General features: G+C 37.0%; 1 protein-coding gene across 2 annotated transcripts in view; it reads right to left on the bottom strand.

The window, feature by feature from the left end:
* The window catches only part of LOC136753305 (calsyntenin-2), a 201,561-nt gene that overhangs the window by 12,627 nt on the left and 174,400 nt on the right, over nt 1-14,534 (bottom strand). For both annotated transcript variants that reach the window (XM_066709290.1, XM_066709291.1), the window contains exons 9-11: nt 5,736-5,898; nt 3,530-3,696; nt 1,314-1,462 (exon numbers count right to left, since the gene is read on the bottom strand). In XM_066709290.1, the coding sequence (XP_066565387.1) occupies nt 1,314-1,462; nt 3,530-3,696; nt 5,736-5,898 (479 nt within the window). The remainder of the gene's footprint in view (nt 1-1,313; nt 1,463-3,529; nt 3,697-5,735; nt 5,899-14,534) is intronic.

The raw sequence follows: 14,534 nt of genomic DNA, 5'->3' as shown, positions 1-14,534 counted from the left end.
GCGAGTAGGAACAGAGGAGACTGAAGAGGTAGCATAGGTGAACACTCTAGTGGTGGTCAGAGCCACATTCCCAGTTTCACTTCAATGCATGACATTTGTTCAGTAAAGACACACAGAACTATTAAGTCTGCACCTGCAGCTGTGAAGATCATAAGGATTCAGAAAACGTTAACTTAAAAGATAAATATTTGTGAGGCATACTGCATATTGAACTGGAATTTCATCTAGTCCTATCTAAAAGACTTTTAAATGCTAGAGGACATATATGTATAAAAATCTAGGAGGAGCACATGAAGAAGCATAAAGTAATAGGGGTTTTCAGGGCTCTGATGCTGGGACATGAATCTCCCAAAATAGCAGGTGCTATATGGAAAACAAAATAATTCCTTTTGAAATAACATTTTGTGTGTGGACACAATATATAGAATGAAAAGCTATTTAATTGTACTTATTTTTACAAAGGGTGACAAATTGGCTATGACGTGCCCACTGACATCTCCTCTTGGGTCAGTCAGCGAAATTCAGACCTTTCCACTCAAAAGCCTTACATAAATCTGGAAAATGTAGATTTAAAACTGAGCATCAGTCCTCAGATTTTTTCTCTTTTGACCTCTTAAGACAGCCAAGCTAGTTTTGCTGGTACACTTTCAGTTCGTGAAATGTCAGAAATAATTTAACTGGACAGTTTTTTTTCCTGGACTCAGAGGGAAAATACATTGAAGCTCCTGGGGTTGTCAGAACATCCGTGACAGAACAACATTCTTGAGTAACCTAGGCAACCCCATGAATTAAATATTTTCCTTACCCGGCTGGAGTTGAGTAGTGTCATGTCAGAAGACCACAGCCTGGCAAGTTTATTTTTTTATAACATCTATGCTTCTGTCTGTGTAGCAGCACTGTGCATTTTGCTAGCACATCATTTACAGATAGTGCATGGGTTAACCTTGATGTTTTGAAACCACCTACTGGGTAACTGATCTATTTTATCATCTGGTATGAACACATCCTACCTTTTTATATATATGTAAAAATAAGCACTTCACACTGATTCACCTTCATTCGTGGGTCAACCCAGCAGTGTATGTCACATTCGGTTGCATTTATGTTGATTGATTTCATTTTTTTTATGCTATACAAAAATGTGAAAGCCATCATAAGTAATGGACATGTTTTTCATCCATTAGCACAGGCTTTACTTAAAATGGCATAAAGTGCAATTGTCAGTGCATCTAAACCCATATTAGCAACATTAAAGAAGCACTGTGACTTGTGACAACAAAATTAGTATTTGTTGTATGTGAACAGAGACTTACTGCACACTGGTTGAGATTTTAAGTTGTCTGATGCCAGGAGTTGGAAACTGCCTGGAGTTGATGTACGAAACTTTTCTTAGGGCTTGATTGATGTTTTCAATGTCATCTCCTTCCATGACAAGTATTGACTGTGCAGGGTTGAAGTGGAACTGTGAGAGAAAAGAAAGAAAGCCTTAATTAAATAATAAATAAATAGGTATGAGGCCAAGCTTCACTATCTATAAGGATTCAGTTTACCGTCTGCACCTGTTTCATATTGATTGCATGGTGGGCATCGTATTGAACCGTTTCATTGCCTTAAACCAAAATGTAGAACCTTTTCTCATAGAATTTTCTTAAAAAAAAAAAAAAAAAAAAAAAAAACTATTGAAAAAAGTTCCAAATTCTAAATTTTCAATACCAATGTAGGAAGGTAGAAAGACATTTTGTTCTCAATTGCCTCCTCCTCAGAAATGGGCAAATGTAAAAGTCAATGCCTAAAGTGTATGTACAGAATATGTTTTTATTTTATTTTGATTTTATACTCTATTATCTGCCACAGAGAGTGTGAATGCAGCTTTTCGTATTTGTTCACTGGAGCACAGGGCTATTGTTTAAAGCCCGGAATCACAATCTGTTTAAGATGGAAAGACACTGTGGTCCCAGAAGAACAAGTGCAGCTGAAAAGGCTCTCTCTCTGTACAGCCACAAATCCTCTGTAAGTGTCTTAAAGAAACTCATCTCTAAGAGGAAATACAGCAGTTCTAAAGTGAAATCATATCAAACACACTGATTATCGCAAAAGGTTCCCAACAGATCTTACACTCTGTTCTGTGCAAAAGTGGCTCTGGAGGTACAAAAGAATACATTACCAAAGTTTCAAAGATACTATTAACTGGGATCTGATTTTTTTCCTCCCTTTAAAGTTAACAAGATGTAGCCTCATACTCCTGTGTGAGGCCCAAAACCTTTTAAAGATTGCAGAATTTCATCACTTAGCACTATACAAAGTGCTTTTTGATAATACTACATTTAAAAGGAGCTACCCAAGCCTTAAAAACTAGAGATCCTTGTTGACTAGAATTGGGATAGACAAATAATTAGTTCTGCTGTAGCAGTTGCTTTTTTGATTAATTATATATATTTTCCCCCCCGAACTGCAGACTACACTAAAACTTGCCATGGGTCTTGTCTTGCATTTTGGTCGTGCCGTTTTAATTTCCCAGGCACAGTAATTAATCATTCGCTGTTCTGAACTTTAATTACCCATCCAAATCAATTACATCTTCTCTTATCTACTAAGTAATCAATGCACAGTTTATTTAATTGGGATTTATTTTTCTGATACACTTCTTACATAATCTGAGCAACACCAGCATTCTTGAATTTTTAATTATGCATTCTATAATGAACACCCCCCTTTAATACGTGAGGCTGTCCAGAAGTTTTGCAAGCTGGCTTTTGATGTAGAGATCAGCTTTTTTAACAAATTCATTGCATAATATGACAATATGGCTTCCTGTTGCAGCCACAGAGAATCTGAACACACCCAAGACTGTTGTCTCTAATATTGTCACACAAGCAAATTATACCACTTAATCAACAACACTATTTTGTTGTTCATATATTTGTTATGTCATAGTAAAGTAACATAACTTACAACACTATCTTCCTAGTTGATATGTAAGAGATTTAGGTTTGACTGCACATAAGTCTCTGTGGCCCCTCATTAATAACATGTAATGCAAGAATTATCTGTGTCAGTCCTGCAGGCACCTCTGCAGAAAAGCTGCCTTATTTAAATTCAGTTTACAGGTGCAGAAATTAACATTTAAGAGCAAGAAAATGAAAGAATGGTTTGATTTATGATGTTTTGTACATCAGACAGAACTCAGAGCATAAATGGGTTATGTTATTTGTTTTGGTATACAAGTGAAAATAACCTAAATGTATAATTTCCAGTGCAGGCCACCTGGTATTATTTCTGTTTTGTGTTACTGGATGTGTATATAGACTGCATCCTGATAAAGAACTGTTGTCCATTTCATCTGACACTGGCAATAAGGAAAAATTCCTTGTACCCCCATATAATGTGTTTTCTATTGATTGTTGGTAATCTTAGCCTCCAGGAAGAGGGTTCAGAAAAACTACCATTGCTCTTAGTGCACTTGAGGTATTCAGACACATAAATCAGACAGATAATGTTTTATTAGAGCTGATGTGCTCTCATCCTTTACCTTTATGCCTTTCCCCAGGCTCTCCAGAGAATTGATATCCAGGCCCTCCTTGCAGGCCTGAAGGCAGGAGATCACTTTCTGACTCTCAATCTTCCCTGGGCGAATGGTCAGACCAGAGAGGCTGCCACGGTAGTACTGGGTGAATCGAGGTTTCATCACCTCCCCTCCTACAAGTTCAAGATAGGGAGCGGTTAGTAGTCTCTGTTTTTGTTTTAATGCTCTTTTGTTTATTCTCTCTGGTTTCATAGCAGCTGTTTTTCAGGCCGTACACTGTTAGAGTGCAAGAAAGATGGTTCACAATGAGATTCTGCACACTTAGGTTCTTCTGCCTGATGAAGTGCCAGTTCAGCATTGCAAATTGTCCCTGTTGCCATTCAACCCCGCCATGCAGAAAGCGGTCATTTTTCAGCTCTGCGGCGTAATTGCCTCAGATTTTCTATTATTTTTTGACAGACGTTATCAATTAAGTGTTAATACATCAGGAAAAAAAAATTGAATGGATCCAAATAAACGCTGAAGCAGAAAAAGATCTATTTTCTACCATTCATTCTGTACAGTGGAAAATGCTGATTGCTCAAGTTGGGCTTTTGTGTTTGCATTTTTTTCTCCCCCTTTTCAGCACCCTTTTTGCAAGGTCTCGCATATAGCTGAAGATTAAACGATAAGTCTGTACCGTGTACAGGGTGGTTTAAAAGTCATGTTTTTTTTAAAAATGCTACTTGTCAGGGAGATGACAATGGGAAAATGGAAGGAATCTTATTCTGCAGATACATATAGACATGCACCTACATTGAATATGACAATACTCTTGATATCATATGAAACTATATTTAGCTGCGACTCCAAAGGTCAAATTCAAAATCCCTGGAAAGAATACTAATGTAACAGTAAAACATCTTGTTTTCCCCTTCCAATAATTTGCAAATAGACAGATTTTTTCCCCCATCCCATTAAATATGTGAACCAGTTGCAACATGAGTCAAAAACAGATTAAGATCCAAGGTAAAATGTGCAGTGCCACAAATTCCAATCCAGTTCCCTGAAGCTCTCTATTTGGGAACGGCACTGAAAATCTCTCAGACAGACTGTGGCCCTTCTATGCTTGATGCAGAAATTGACAAATTGACAAACCAGTAGGCCAAGCAACAATTCAATAGTGGGCCAGATTACATAAACTTTACTTCTGCAGTATCTGGATGGAATTACAGCTTGGCATCACTTAGATTAATTCAAGAACCCTAATTATTCCATTAGTTTCCACCAGCATGATTGTGTTCTCCTTGCTCAATGTGTGTGCATTTTCATATGTATATTTTTACTACATTTGGAAACACCATTTGTCCATGGACATTAAGCATCTATTTATGAATAAAATATAAATTCTAAAATGAACCAGATACTTTATTATTTTAAACAAACAAAGAAGAAATTGTATTTCCTGAAATTAATGTGAGGGCTACCACAAATTAGCAATGTGAAGAAAAGTATTTAATGGGCATTTGAACACTGCTTTGGTTGACATTTCAAGCCCAGCTTCACTTGACTCTTGTAATCTGTATATAGCAAAGGGTTTTATGGTCTGTCAGTTATCCTTGTTCTTTTTTATGGTTTACATACTAATTGGAAAAAGGGGGCAAAGTGTTAAGTAATAATAATTACTGCTGTAAAGATAATGAAAAAAATGAATAAATCATCTGTGGGGCTGAGGCAGGGATCACGCTGTGCTTTCAAAATTGTGTGCAAAAGTTAAACTTGTTCCTGCTCATCATTAAAGTCATAGATTAAGTGGAAGAAATTATGACTTTGAAAGGCAAACCAGCATCTAATAGCCTAGAAAGTTATCAGAAGCAGCTTAGTAAAGCTTAACATGACTTCAGTAGGATGTAACAGCCAGTGACCTTGTTCTTCAGACACTGTGTGTAATTTAGACTTCAAGGGTTTATTTCACTTAACCAAATGTCCGAAATGATATTTTTAGCAGTGACTTATGCAATCGAACAGCTGTAACACAGAACTTTTATAAACTAGAACTCCAAATTATCTAGAAAATGTCCATCAGTCTGCTGTCTACTAGAAAATCCCCACCCCCCAGACATTGGCTGGCCATTAGAGACTCAAAACTAAATGCTTCTCAGTTCTTATTTTTCATAATCATCTTTTAGATTTAGCCTAGAATTAATTAATTCATGTTGATCATCATGGTTACCTTGCCAACATGCGCCCACTGTCAGCTGCATATCGATTTGTGAGGGGTGGATCGGCCAGTCATCAGTGACGAGGTAAGGTTCGTAGGTTACTCCATCAACATACAAGGTCACGACAGGAAACTCCACATTTATGACATAGTAATGCCACTCCTTATCACAGATCTGCAGAGGGAGAGAAGCAGATTTTGGATCAACATGCCAGTGTGCATGGGCAGCAGAACACACAGTTACGATTTTGAGGAATCCCCATATGAAAAACAAAAAAAAACGTAATCTGAAAATATTCATTAGCATTATTATTTCATGAGGATAGTGCATGGACAAATTCTTTCTTTAAGACTAATGAGACAACAACTATTGAGAAATGGCATCAAACCTAAATCCACCCTCCTTCTGAGTATTATGTTTCTTTAATTGCCCCCAATGGGAAATTCCTGATGAGAATTACCCTACTTCAAGATGGGCCTGCTAAACAGAGTTATAATAGATTTCCTGCTATCAGACCAGATGTGTAAATGCTTTGTGGTCCATTCAGTCACCGTTATCTTTAATGAGTAATCATGCGTGTAAGAGTGTGTTTAATTGTTTACATTGCTCTGTCTCACCTATTTAGTAACAGGAAACCCACAGTAAGTCAAAATACAAAGACTGTGGACGAAAGATGCATTTTAAGATCACATTGTTGAATTCTGGTGCACAGAAAACATTGGCCCAGCTTTCTGCTCCTACACATCTTAAGCAGTCTTCAGAGACCATTTATTAACTCGGGCCTGGTGTTTAGTGATTCAAGAACAATGAACAATAAGAAGGTGTTTCAGAATCCAAGCTAAGGAATATTTATGAGAGACAGAAAACTTATGCAGGAAAGCTTAATTTTCATATAATGTAACCGTAAGACTGTTTGATCTTTTTTATTTTATTTTAGTTTCCTACACAAGAGGATTTTAACCGAACCCACTGACTCGTGAAATGGAACGTGTACCAAGGTCTTTGTCTGTCATTTTAAGTCTTTGCTTATACAGCCTGATGCAAAATATTCAGTTTAACTGGCAGGGGCTTAACAACATGTTTGCTTATCTGTGTAAAATGCTGCATTTTAACAGATGCAAGTCCCAAAGAGTCCAATTACATTCGATTTTTTACCTCCAAGTAGACCAGTCTTGGTGCCAAAGAAACACATGGCACAGTACGGCAAACTCTGAAATGAAATCTGTATAGTATATATACTCCTGCATTAGTTCAATCGATGAGGGGAGGAGAAAATAAGGCTGCCAATCATATGGACAAGCATTTCTCTGCCAGGCAGGAAAGGAACCTGTAGGGGGCATATTCCCACTGCAACATACAGGAAGCGCTAATCTTGTCCTACCATTTTGTACAGTTTGTTCCTCATAGTATATATGTTAAATAAATATTCCATTCAATAAAAAAAAAATCACTGCATAAATGTCCGCAAATTTTATTTTAGAATTTATATACAAAGAAAAAAGCTAACAAAGGTTTCTGAGTCTTCAGGGAATGAAGGTTGCACAAGTTTGATTGTTTGTTTGTACTTTACAATAATAATTGAAGGGGCCCTGTTTATTCTAATGTACATACACAGTGCAAGTAAGTATGAACATGTAGACAGATCCAATTACTCATTTGACCCCAGTTGAATGTATGTTCACCTCGTCACCCCCCCACGCTGTCCTCAAACTGGAGGGCATGTAAATATCACCATGTTAGCACACTGGCATTGTTGCCTAAACTTCCTTACATCCATTTTTAATTATTTCCTAGGAAATGAATAAATAAATAAGCAATTATCACTGCATGAGGCAAAAGCCTCATCAGGATTAATGAGCAGGTGTGAGGAACATACACAAGAAGTCCTTACAATCATTAACACAGATTAAAAATTCAGTCAGTATCACTAAAACCTTTTCATTGCTTGCATTTATATCATAATTCTAAAGGAGAACAGAGATATCAAAAATACAACCTTTTAATGTTACAAAGCCTGTTTTTAATTATAATCTATTGTCAGCTATGATTAATTTGTACATGATATATATATATATATATATATTTATATATATATATATATATATATATATATATATATATAAAAACCCAGCCATAAATGCACACATTTACACACACACACACACACAGAATAATAAAATATGGTAATAAGGATTTTCATATTCTAACTCTTTTACAGAATCATTTCAATATCTGAACGAGTGACTTTTTTCTGTGCTACACCAATGACAAACTCCAACCTGTAGCTGTATATATATAAAAAAGTTTTCCCTTCTAACAAACCCAATACGCATACTTGAAAACAGACTTCAACCTTGTTTAAGGCAGACATCCCTGCTGGGCACCTTTAAGATTAGAAGTCATTAGCATTATCTACCTCTCTAATAAAGCACTGGTGGTAACAGCATGATAAGGTCACATAATATAAAACGAAGTCAAGTCCACATGATTCTAAAAAAATACACATTTCAAATAGGCATATCTGGCTGTCTTGGCTCTACTGCAAAAATGCACAGTGTCTGCATATTGAGGTTTGATGATCCACACAATATGAAACAAAGATAGTGAGCAGAATGTCAGCTATAATATCTTAAAACATCCAGCTTAAATAACTGAGAATAGTTTTTTAGTATGTCAGTTTATTCTGGGTGACTCAAAACGAACATCATAATGATACAATAAACAAAATATGCAGCTTTAAGATTTTATGATGCACATTTCTGTTTGTGAAAAGAGTAAATGATCTGTAAAGAAACAAAACATTTGTATGATGTTGCAGCAGTGTTTTTGTTTAAATTTCCCTCATGAACTTCAGTGCAGAAAAAAATACCAATAACTTATCGTATCAGTCATACGTGTTATTAAACATCTAAAGTCTAAAACAAATCCTACTTTTTGTATAGAAATGGATCTGCTTCATTTTTACTTATTTCTGAACACAAAGAAGGCATTAAAATCAGTCATCTATAAGAAATGTATTGTTTCTGTAAACTTTTAAGTCATGGTCTTAATAAGCTCTTCCTGGGGACAGTAGTAATGCATGCAAGGCAATATCTTAGATTATTCAAATTTGAACTCTACTGTGCATGACTGATATTTCTAATAAGAGCCTCTTCTGCAATCAATTCATTTCATACAGAAGAGTGAAAAAGCAAAAATGATTGGCACTTCCCCTCCCAAGGCATGCACTTCCAGATCCTGCTTGGCCCTGTTACTGCGCTGTGCCAAAAGCCATCCATCTCCCAGAACCTGGCAGAAGAGGCCGCACTCTTTGATCCTACGATTCACCGCATGATCCCAGGCTAACTTAATCTCTCTCAAACTTCAGGGGATGACTGCTAAGACTGCCCTGAAGCATGCTCTTCAGATTGATCAGATAGTCTCTTATCTGTGTCCCACAGTATTTATTTATTTTTAACGCTCTTGCTCCTCGGGTTTGAAGGGGGGGCGGGGGAGGGACCATCCTACTGAATATTTAGGAGTGATTTCGATTTTTGGTAGCCCACTACTACCCACTGGCTGCACACAGATACTTAGAAAACATACTACTATGCATGCAATGGCCATAATTGAAAGACTAAACAATTAATTGAAAGCTTTCAGATAGCTTAAATTAATAGAGTATCATGATTTTTATTATAAAGCCTAGCAATTGCTGTGTGTCATGTTTGTAAATGATAAAACATGATCCACATCTTAGCGATAAAATACTACTACTACTACTACTACTACTACTACTACTACTACAATAGTGACTACTAGTACTATGGCTTTTCCTACTACTGTAAAACAGGTCAATCATTCCAGTTTGGAAACCCTGATATAAATCTGACAGGTACGTCTCCAGTAATCACAAGTTGTCTTGTGAAGAAGGACTCTGTCATTTCCTGAGACAAGCACCTCTCAGAGGGATGGCTTTGTTGTAGTCAGACATTGAAATATGACTGTAACTCAATGACACTAAGAGAAGCAGAGAGGGGTAACATTCACCTTTCTGACAGCGTCGTTTCTTAAATGCAAATTCTTTTTTTGAGTGTGGGCAAAACACAGATTCAAAAGATGGCAGATGAGACATTAACATAACATAAAAAAAGCAATAAAGCAAACATAACTCCGTATTCTTTTCTATTGCAAAGACATGCAAAGTCAGAATTCCAGACTGCCAGAAAAACAAAACAGACTCATGGTCCACTAACATCATATAGTAAAGCAATCATTTGCAATGATATTACTCAATTTCTTAGCAGACACCCTTATCCAGGGTGGCTTACAATTGTTACAAGATATTACATTGTTTTACATTTACCCATTTATACAGCTGGGCATTTACTGGAGTAAAATAGGTAAAGTATCTTGCTCAAGGGTACAACAGCAGTGCCCCCCATCTGGGACTGAACCCACAACACTCCACTCCAGAGTCCAGAGCCCTAACCACTACTCCACATCTAATGATAGATTAAAGACAACAACCCTTTTTTATATTCCTGCAGTGTTTTATGCAGAATTGCCTTTTCTGTTTGCTGTTGTTGAGATGCTTGCGAATACGTAGGTCTCAGTGTTTTTTTCCCCTCTGAATCACTGAAAACTATATATTTATGCGTTACTGATGGTAAGGCAAGCTAGAACAAATCATCAGTGAGGGAGGGACGAGGGTCTTGTAAAGCAAATATCATAAAATAACGGTTTAAGCTTTTGTATGCAGAATACAAAAGGGTTCATTGTCTGCTTTTCTGTGAGTTCTATATGAGAAATTATCTTTACTGAAAGATTATAAATATAAGACTGGTTATTTAAAATGTTACATTGTAAATTAAACTACTGAAAATCTAATACAGGGATGTAAGGTTCCCAGATTAAAACCATAAAACAAAACAAATTAAGATTTTGAAGTGTGTACCTGGCCAATTAAAATTCACATGGATTTTCAGCATTGCCAAAAGTTTAACACCATTTTCAGGAACAGGAAATAGAACTAATGAGGATACAAGCCAAAATATACAGTACTGTGCAATACCCTTATGCAAATGGAGTTGGGGATTTGGTCATAATGAATGGTCTCCTCAATGCTGAGAAGTACAGGCAAATACTTATCCATCATGCTATACCATCAGGGAGGCATCTGATTGGCCCCAAATTTATTCTGCAGCATTACAACGACCCCAAACATACAGTGGAAGTCATTAAGAACTATCTTCAGCGTAAAGAAGAAAGAGGAGTCCTTGGAAGTGATGGTATGGCCCCCACAGAGCCCTGATCTCAACATCATCGAGTCTGTCTGGGATTACATGAAGAGAGCTGTGGAATTGATGCTGTTTTGAAGGCAAAGGGTGGTCACACCAAATATGGATTTGATGTAGATTTTTCTTCTGTTCACTCACTTTGCATTGAGTTAATTGAGAAATATAATATATTAACATGTCTATTTTTGAAAGCTTCTTACTTTACAGCATTTTTTCACACCTGACTATATCGTTTGCACAGTACTGTATATCTATATAAGGATATAAACATCTACAACTCAAATGACTTTTCAGTCATGCTTGTCTTATGCATTAAATCTTCAGAGAATTATGGTTGACTCTACCATGACCGCTTATTAACCTTTTTTCTGCTTGTGTGTGAGAATGAAGACAATTTTATGACTTGATTTTTCAATGCCAGACTGATCATCATTGACTGGGACACAAGTGGTCCAAGAGGGACCTTAAGGAAGAAATATGCGCACATTACCGTCTCCTACTTCCCTAATCTAATAATCTCTTTTTTTTTTAAATCTATAAAATGTTCCAGTCCAATGTACAAACACACTGGCAGTATGATTAAAGACTGCTCAGAGACTCATTACACTGCTGTGAAAGTCACTTGATTTACTGCATCAGATGGTCTGAGTTCAGGCCAGCATTGTTTTGTCTGTCACAAAACATCTTCACAGGCCCTGATGACTAAGCAACCTTTTTTGGGCTCAGCATAATGAACATGAAAAGAAAGAACGGAAAAAAAATTACAGACAGGTTGCAGGAGTTCAGGAGTTACAGCAAAAATATACCATTTTGGTTAGAAAAAAAAGTTAAATCCAGTGAAATGGCTTAGGGTCACTCAGTTGGAAAATTCCAAATTTCTTTGCAACGTGCAAGATACAGAATTATAAAAGGAGACTTACCTTCCCCAACACCCCTTGTACCTTGAACTGTACAGCTTTCTGCACTAAGTGGCAGGCTCAGTCAGCCATGGGGAAATTGCACTTTGATTCGTGGCTAGAAGGCAACAATGTTAACTGTTCTGCCATGTTATCTAGATCAAATAAGAGCAACCGCTGTGAGGGAAACCTCAGACTGTTTCTGCAGCCAGGTTCACCTGCTATTACTTTAAATAGGGCAGTCTCCTTCAGGGCTGCTTACATTAACACAGGATTAAGAGAAAAAAAGTTGGACGTATTTGTAGGATACAACTAAAGTTGAAAATGGACATTGCAAGTCCCCGTGCACCACAGTACACAAAAAACTGATGTGCTAAGAAAAATGAATTCTTTTGGACACCAAATACAAGAAGGAAGACTCTACAGAAACATGATACATCAAAGAGACTATCTCCTGGGGATGTTGTGTGAGCCTTAAAAACAAGAAATCAGTTCAATACGTCTCTTTTACCCCACCCCCACCTGTTTTTTTCCTTTTTTCCTTTTTCTTTTCTTTCTTGAAGCACTCAGTATTAAGTCTTGTGGAGTGAAAATCTTAAAGCAGCAGCTCCAGCACCCCCACATCAACTTCAAACTAAATATTGCTTTAACTTGATTTTCAATCAGATTGGTGTCGCAGAAAACATCTGGCTATTTATAGTTTCGTTTGTCAGATCGGAGGACAAAAAGCGAGTCCGGCATTTGTTGAACTGATTCATTGTGAAAGAGGAGATTGATGAGGCCCGGACGAAGGTGACTTGAAGGTGAGCGGGAAAGAAAGCTGTGTCTGTCCTGTGCAGAATTGAAATGCTCTGCTCTCTTCACAGTGGTGGGGGAGCGAAGGAAAAAGGGAGGAGGAAAACTGCATTACTGTAAATTCAGATGAATTTAGGGTCACATGGCTGAATTGCATACTCCTTTTCCAAAGAGACTTCTTCCCCAGACAATACAGAGCTCTGCAAAGACATGAAGGTCAATGTCCTGGATGCTGTAAAGAAGGTACTGAGGGATTTGTTTTAGTTTCTTGGCTCAGAAACACCACTTGTAGTGTGTACACATACATACACACACAAACAAAACAACAAACTTACTCCACTCCTCACTGCCACCGAGCCACTTCATGAGTAAAAAACATGAACTAAGCAAACAATGAGGACACATGTCCACTTCGCTGACCTTTCATTGTGAAGTCACCTAGCATCAAGTATGTTTATGATCATAAAAGCATAAGAATAAAACTGGAACTATTTCTCCATGCACAGAAAATGACAAAGTCAACGTTGCATTGACTCATCCTTGTGTTGTACTCTACCTTGCAGTTTGTTTTGGGTCAGGTGAAGTGATCCCACTTTATTTAATTAAACATTAGACAGCTGTTTTTACATTGAAACAATACATCTGAAATCAAGCTATCAATGAAATCTAACTAATCAATCTATATTATCTAAATATCCACTAAACACAGACAATATAAGATTTCCTTGGTGTGTGTATATATCATCATCATCATCAACAGCCTATATCGATCAACTGCTATGATCTACCGCTATATATATATATATATACACACACACACACACACACACACACACACTCCCCTATAACTCCCAGTTAAAGCATTTTATTGCCTCTGTAGTGCCGAGACTTAAAAGTGGAATATGTGTTTATCAGACATAAAACGGCATAGACAGTCAAGGACTTCAGTGTCAGGACTTTGCAAAGGTTTAGGAAACAATAATACATCATAGCACACAAATTTCCTGTTTCCCATGAGGCTGTCAGATGGGTGACAGTTAGAATGCCACAGTACACATGGATTCAAAGAATATGGCTTGTCAAACGTCACTTTCACAATTGTAGAAAAGATCTGTCTTATCTTACTCTGTAGACAGATACACACATTGACTTCCTGTAGTGATTCAGCTGGCCTGTGCAATGTCAGGGATAAGAACATCTTCCAGTTCACTAAAATCCCATTAATGGGTTATGTATACTCATTTATTAATCATCGGTACGCATTTATTAATTTGCACATTGTGTTCTCTTATTGTTGTAGGTCTCTTCTAATTTGGGCCACCTTGCAATTGATTAATGGATGTTATACTCAGTCACTCGCTGCATTTCCTTTGTTAAACAGCCACACTAGGCTTTGCTTTTGTGCCTGACCTCAAAGAGAGAGAGGCAGCAGTAAGGTACTTTGTGTCTAATATGCTTGAAGGTGACTATAAATTATTCCTAGCAAAGTGACTAATTAGTGCAACAATTACACGCTTTTCCCTTGGGGACAAAAGTCAACAGCAAAATGACCCTTCCCTGCCTCCTAATTTTGTGCTCTCAATTTAAAGTTTAAAGGAATATAAATGACCATTGAAGAGCCAAAAAAAAAAAAAAAAAAAAAAAAAAAAAAAAAAAAGATAATACACCAAACACTGTGTCTAAAGAAGGACTGTGCTACATTGTCAAACCATGTAAAGCACTGTATCCAAAGGACCAATCCCTTAAGGGCAGACTTCTTTTCAGTTTCCACATTTTGTTTGTCCTAAAACCTGTGAAAGGAAAAGCACATCCACAAACACAATATTCCCCTTAGTGAGAA

Source organism: Amia ocellicauda, chromosome 7 (assembly GCF_036373705.1).
Source record: "Amia ocellicauda isolate fAmiCal2 chromosome 7, fAmiCal2.hap1, whole genome shotgun sequence".
Taxonomy (NCBI): Eukaryota; Metazoa; Chordata; class Actinopteri; order Amiiformes; family Amiidae; genus Amia; species Amia ocellicauda.
This window is presented reverse-complemented; position numbering and strand designations above follow the sequence as displayed.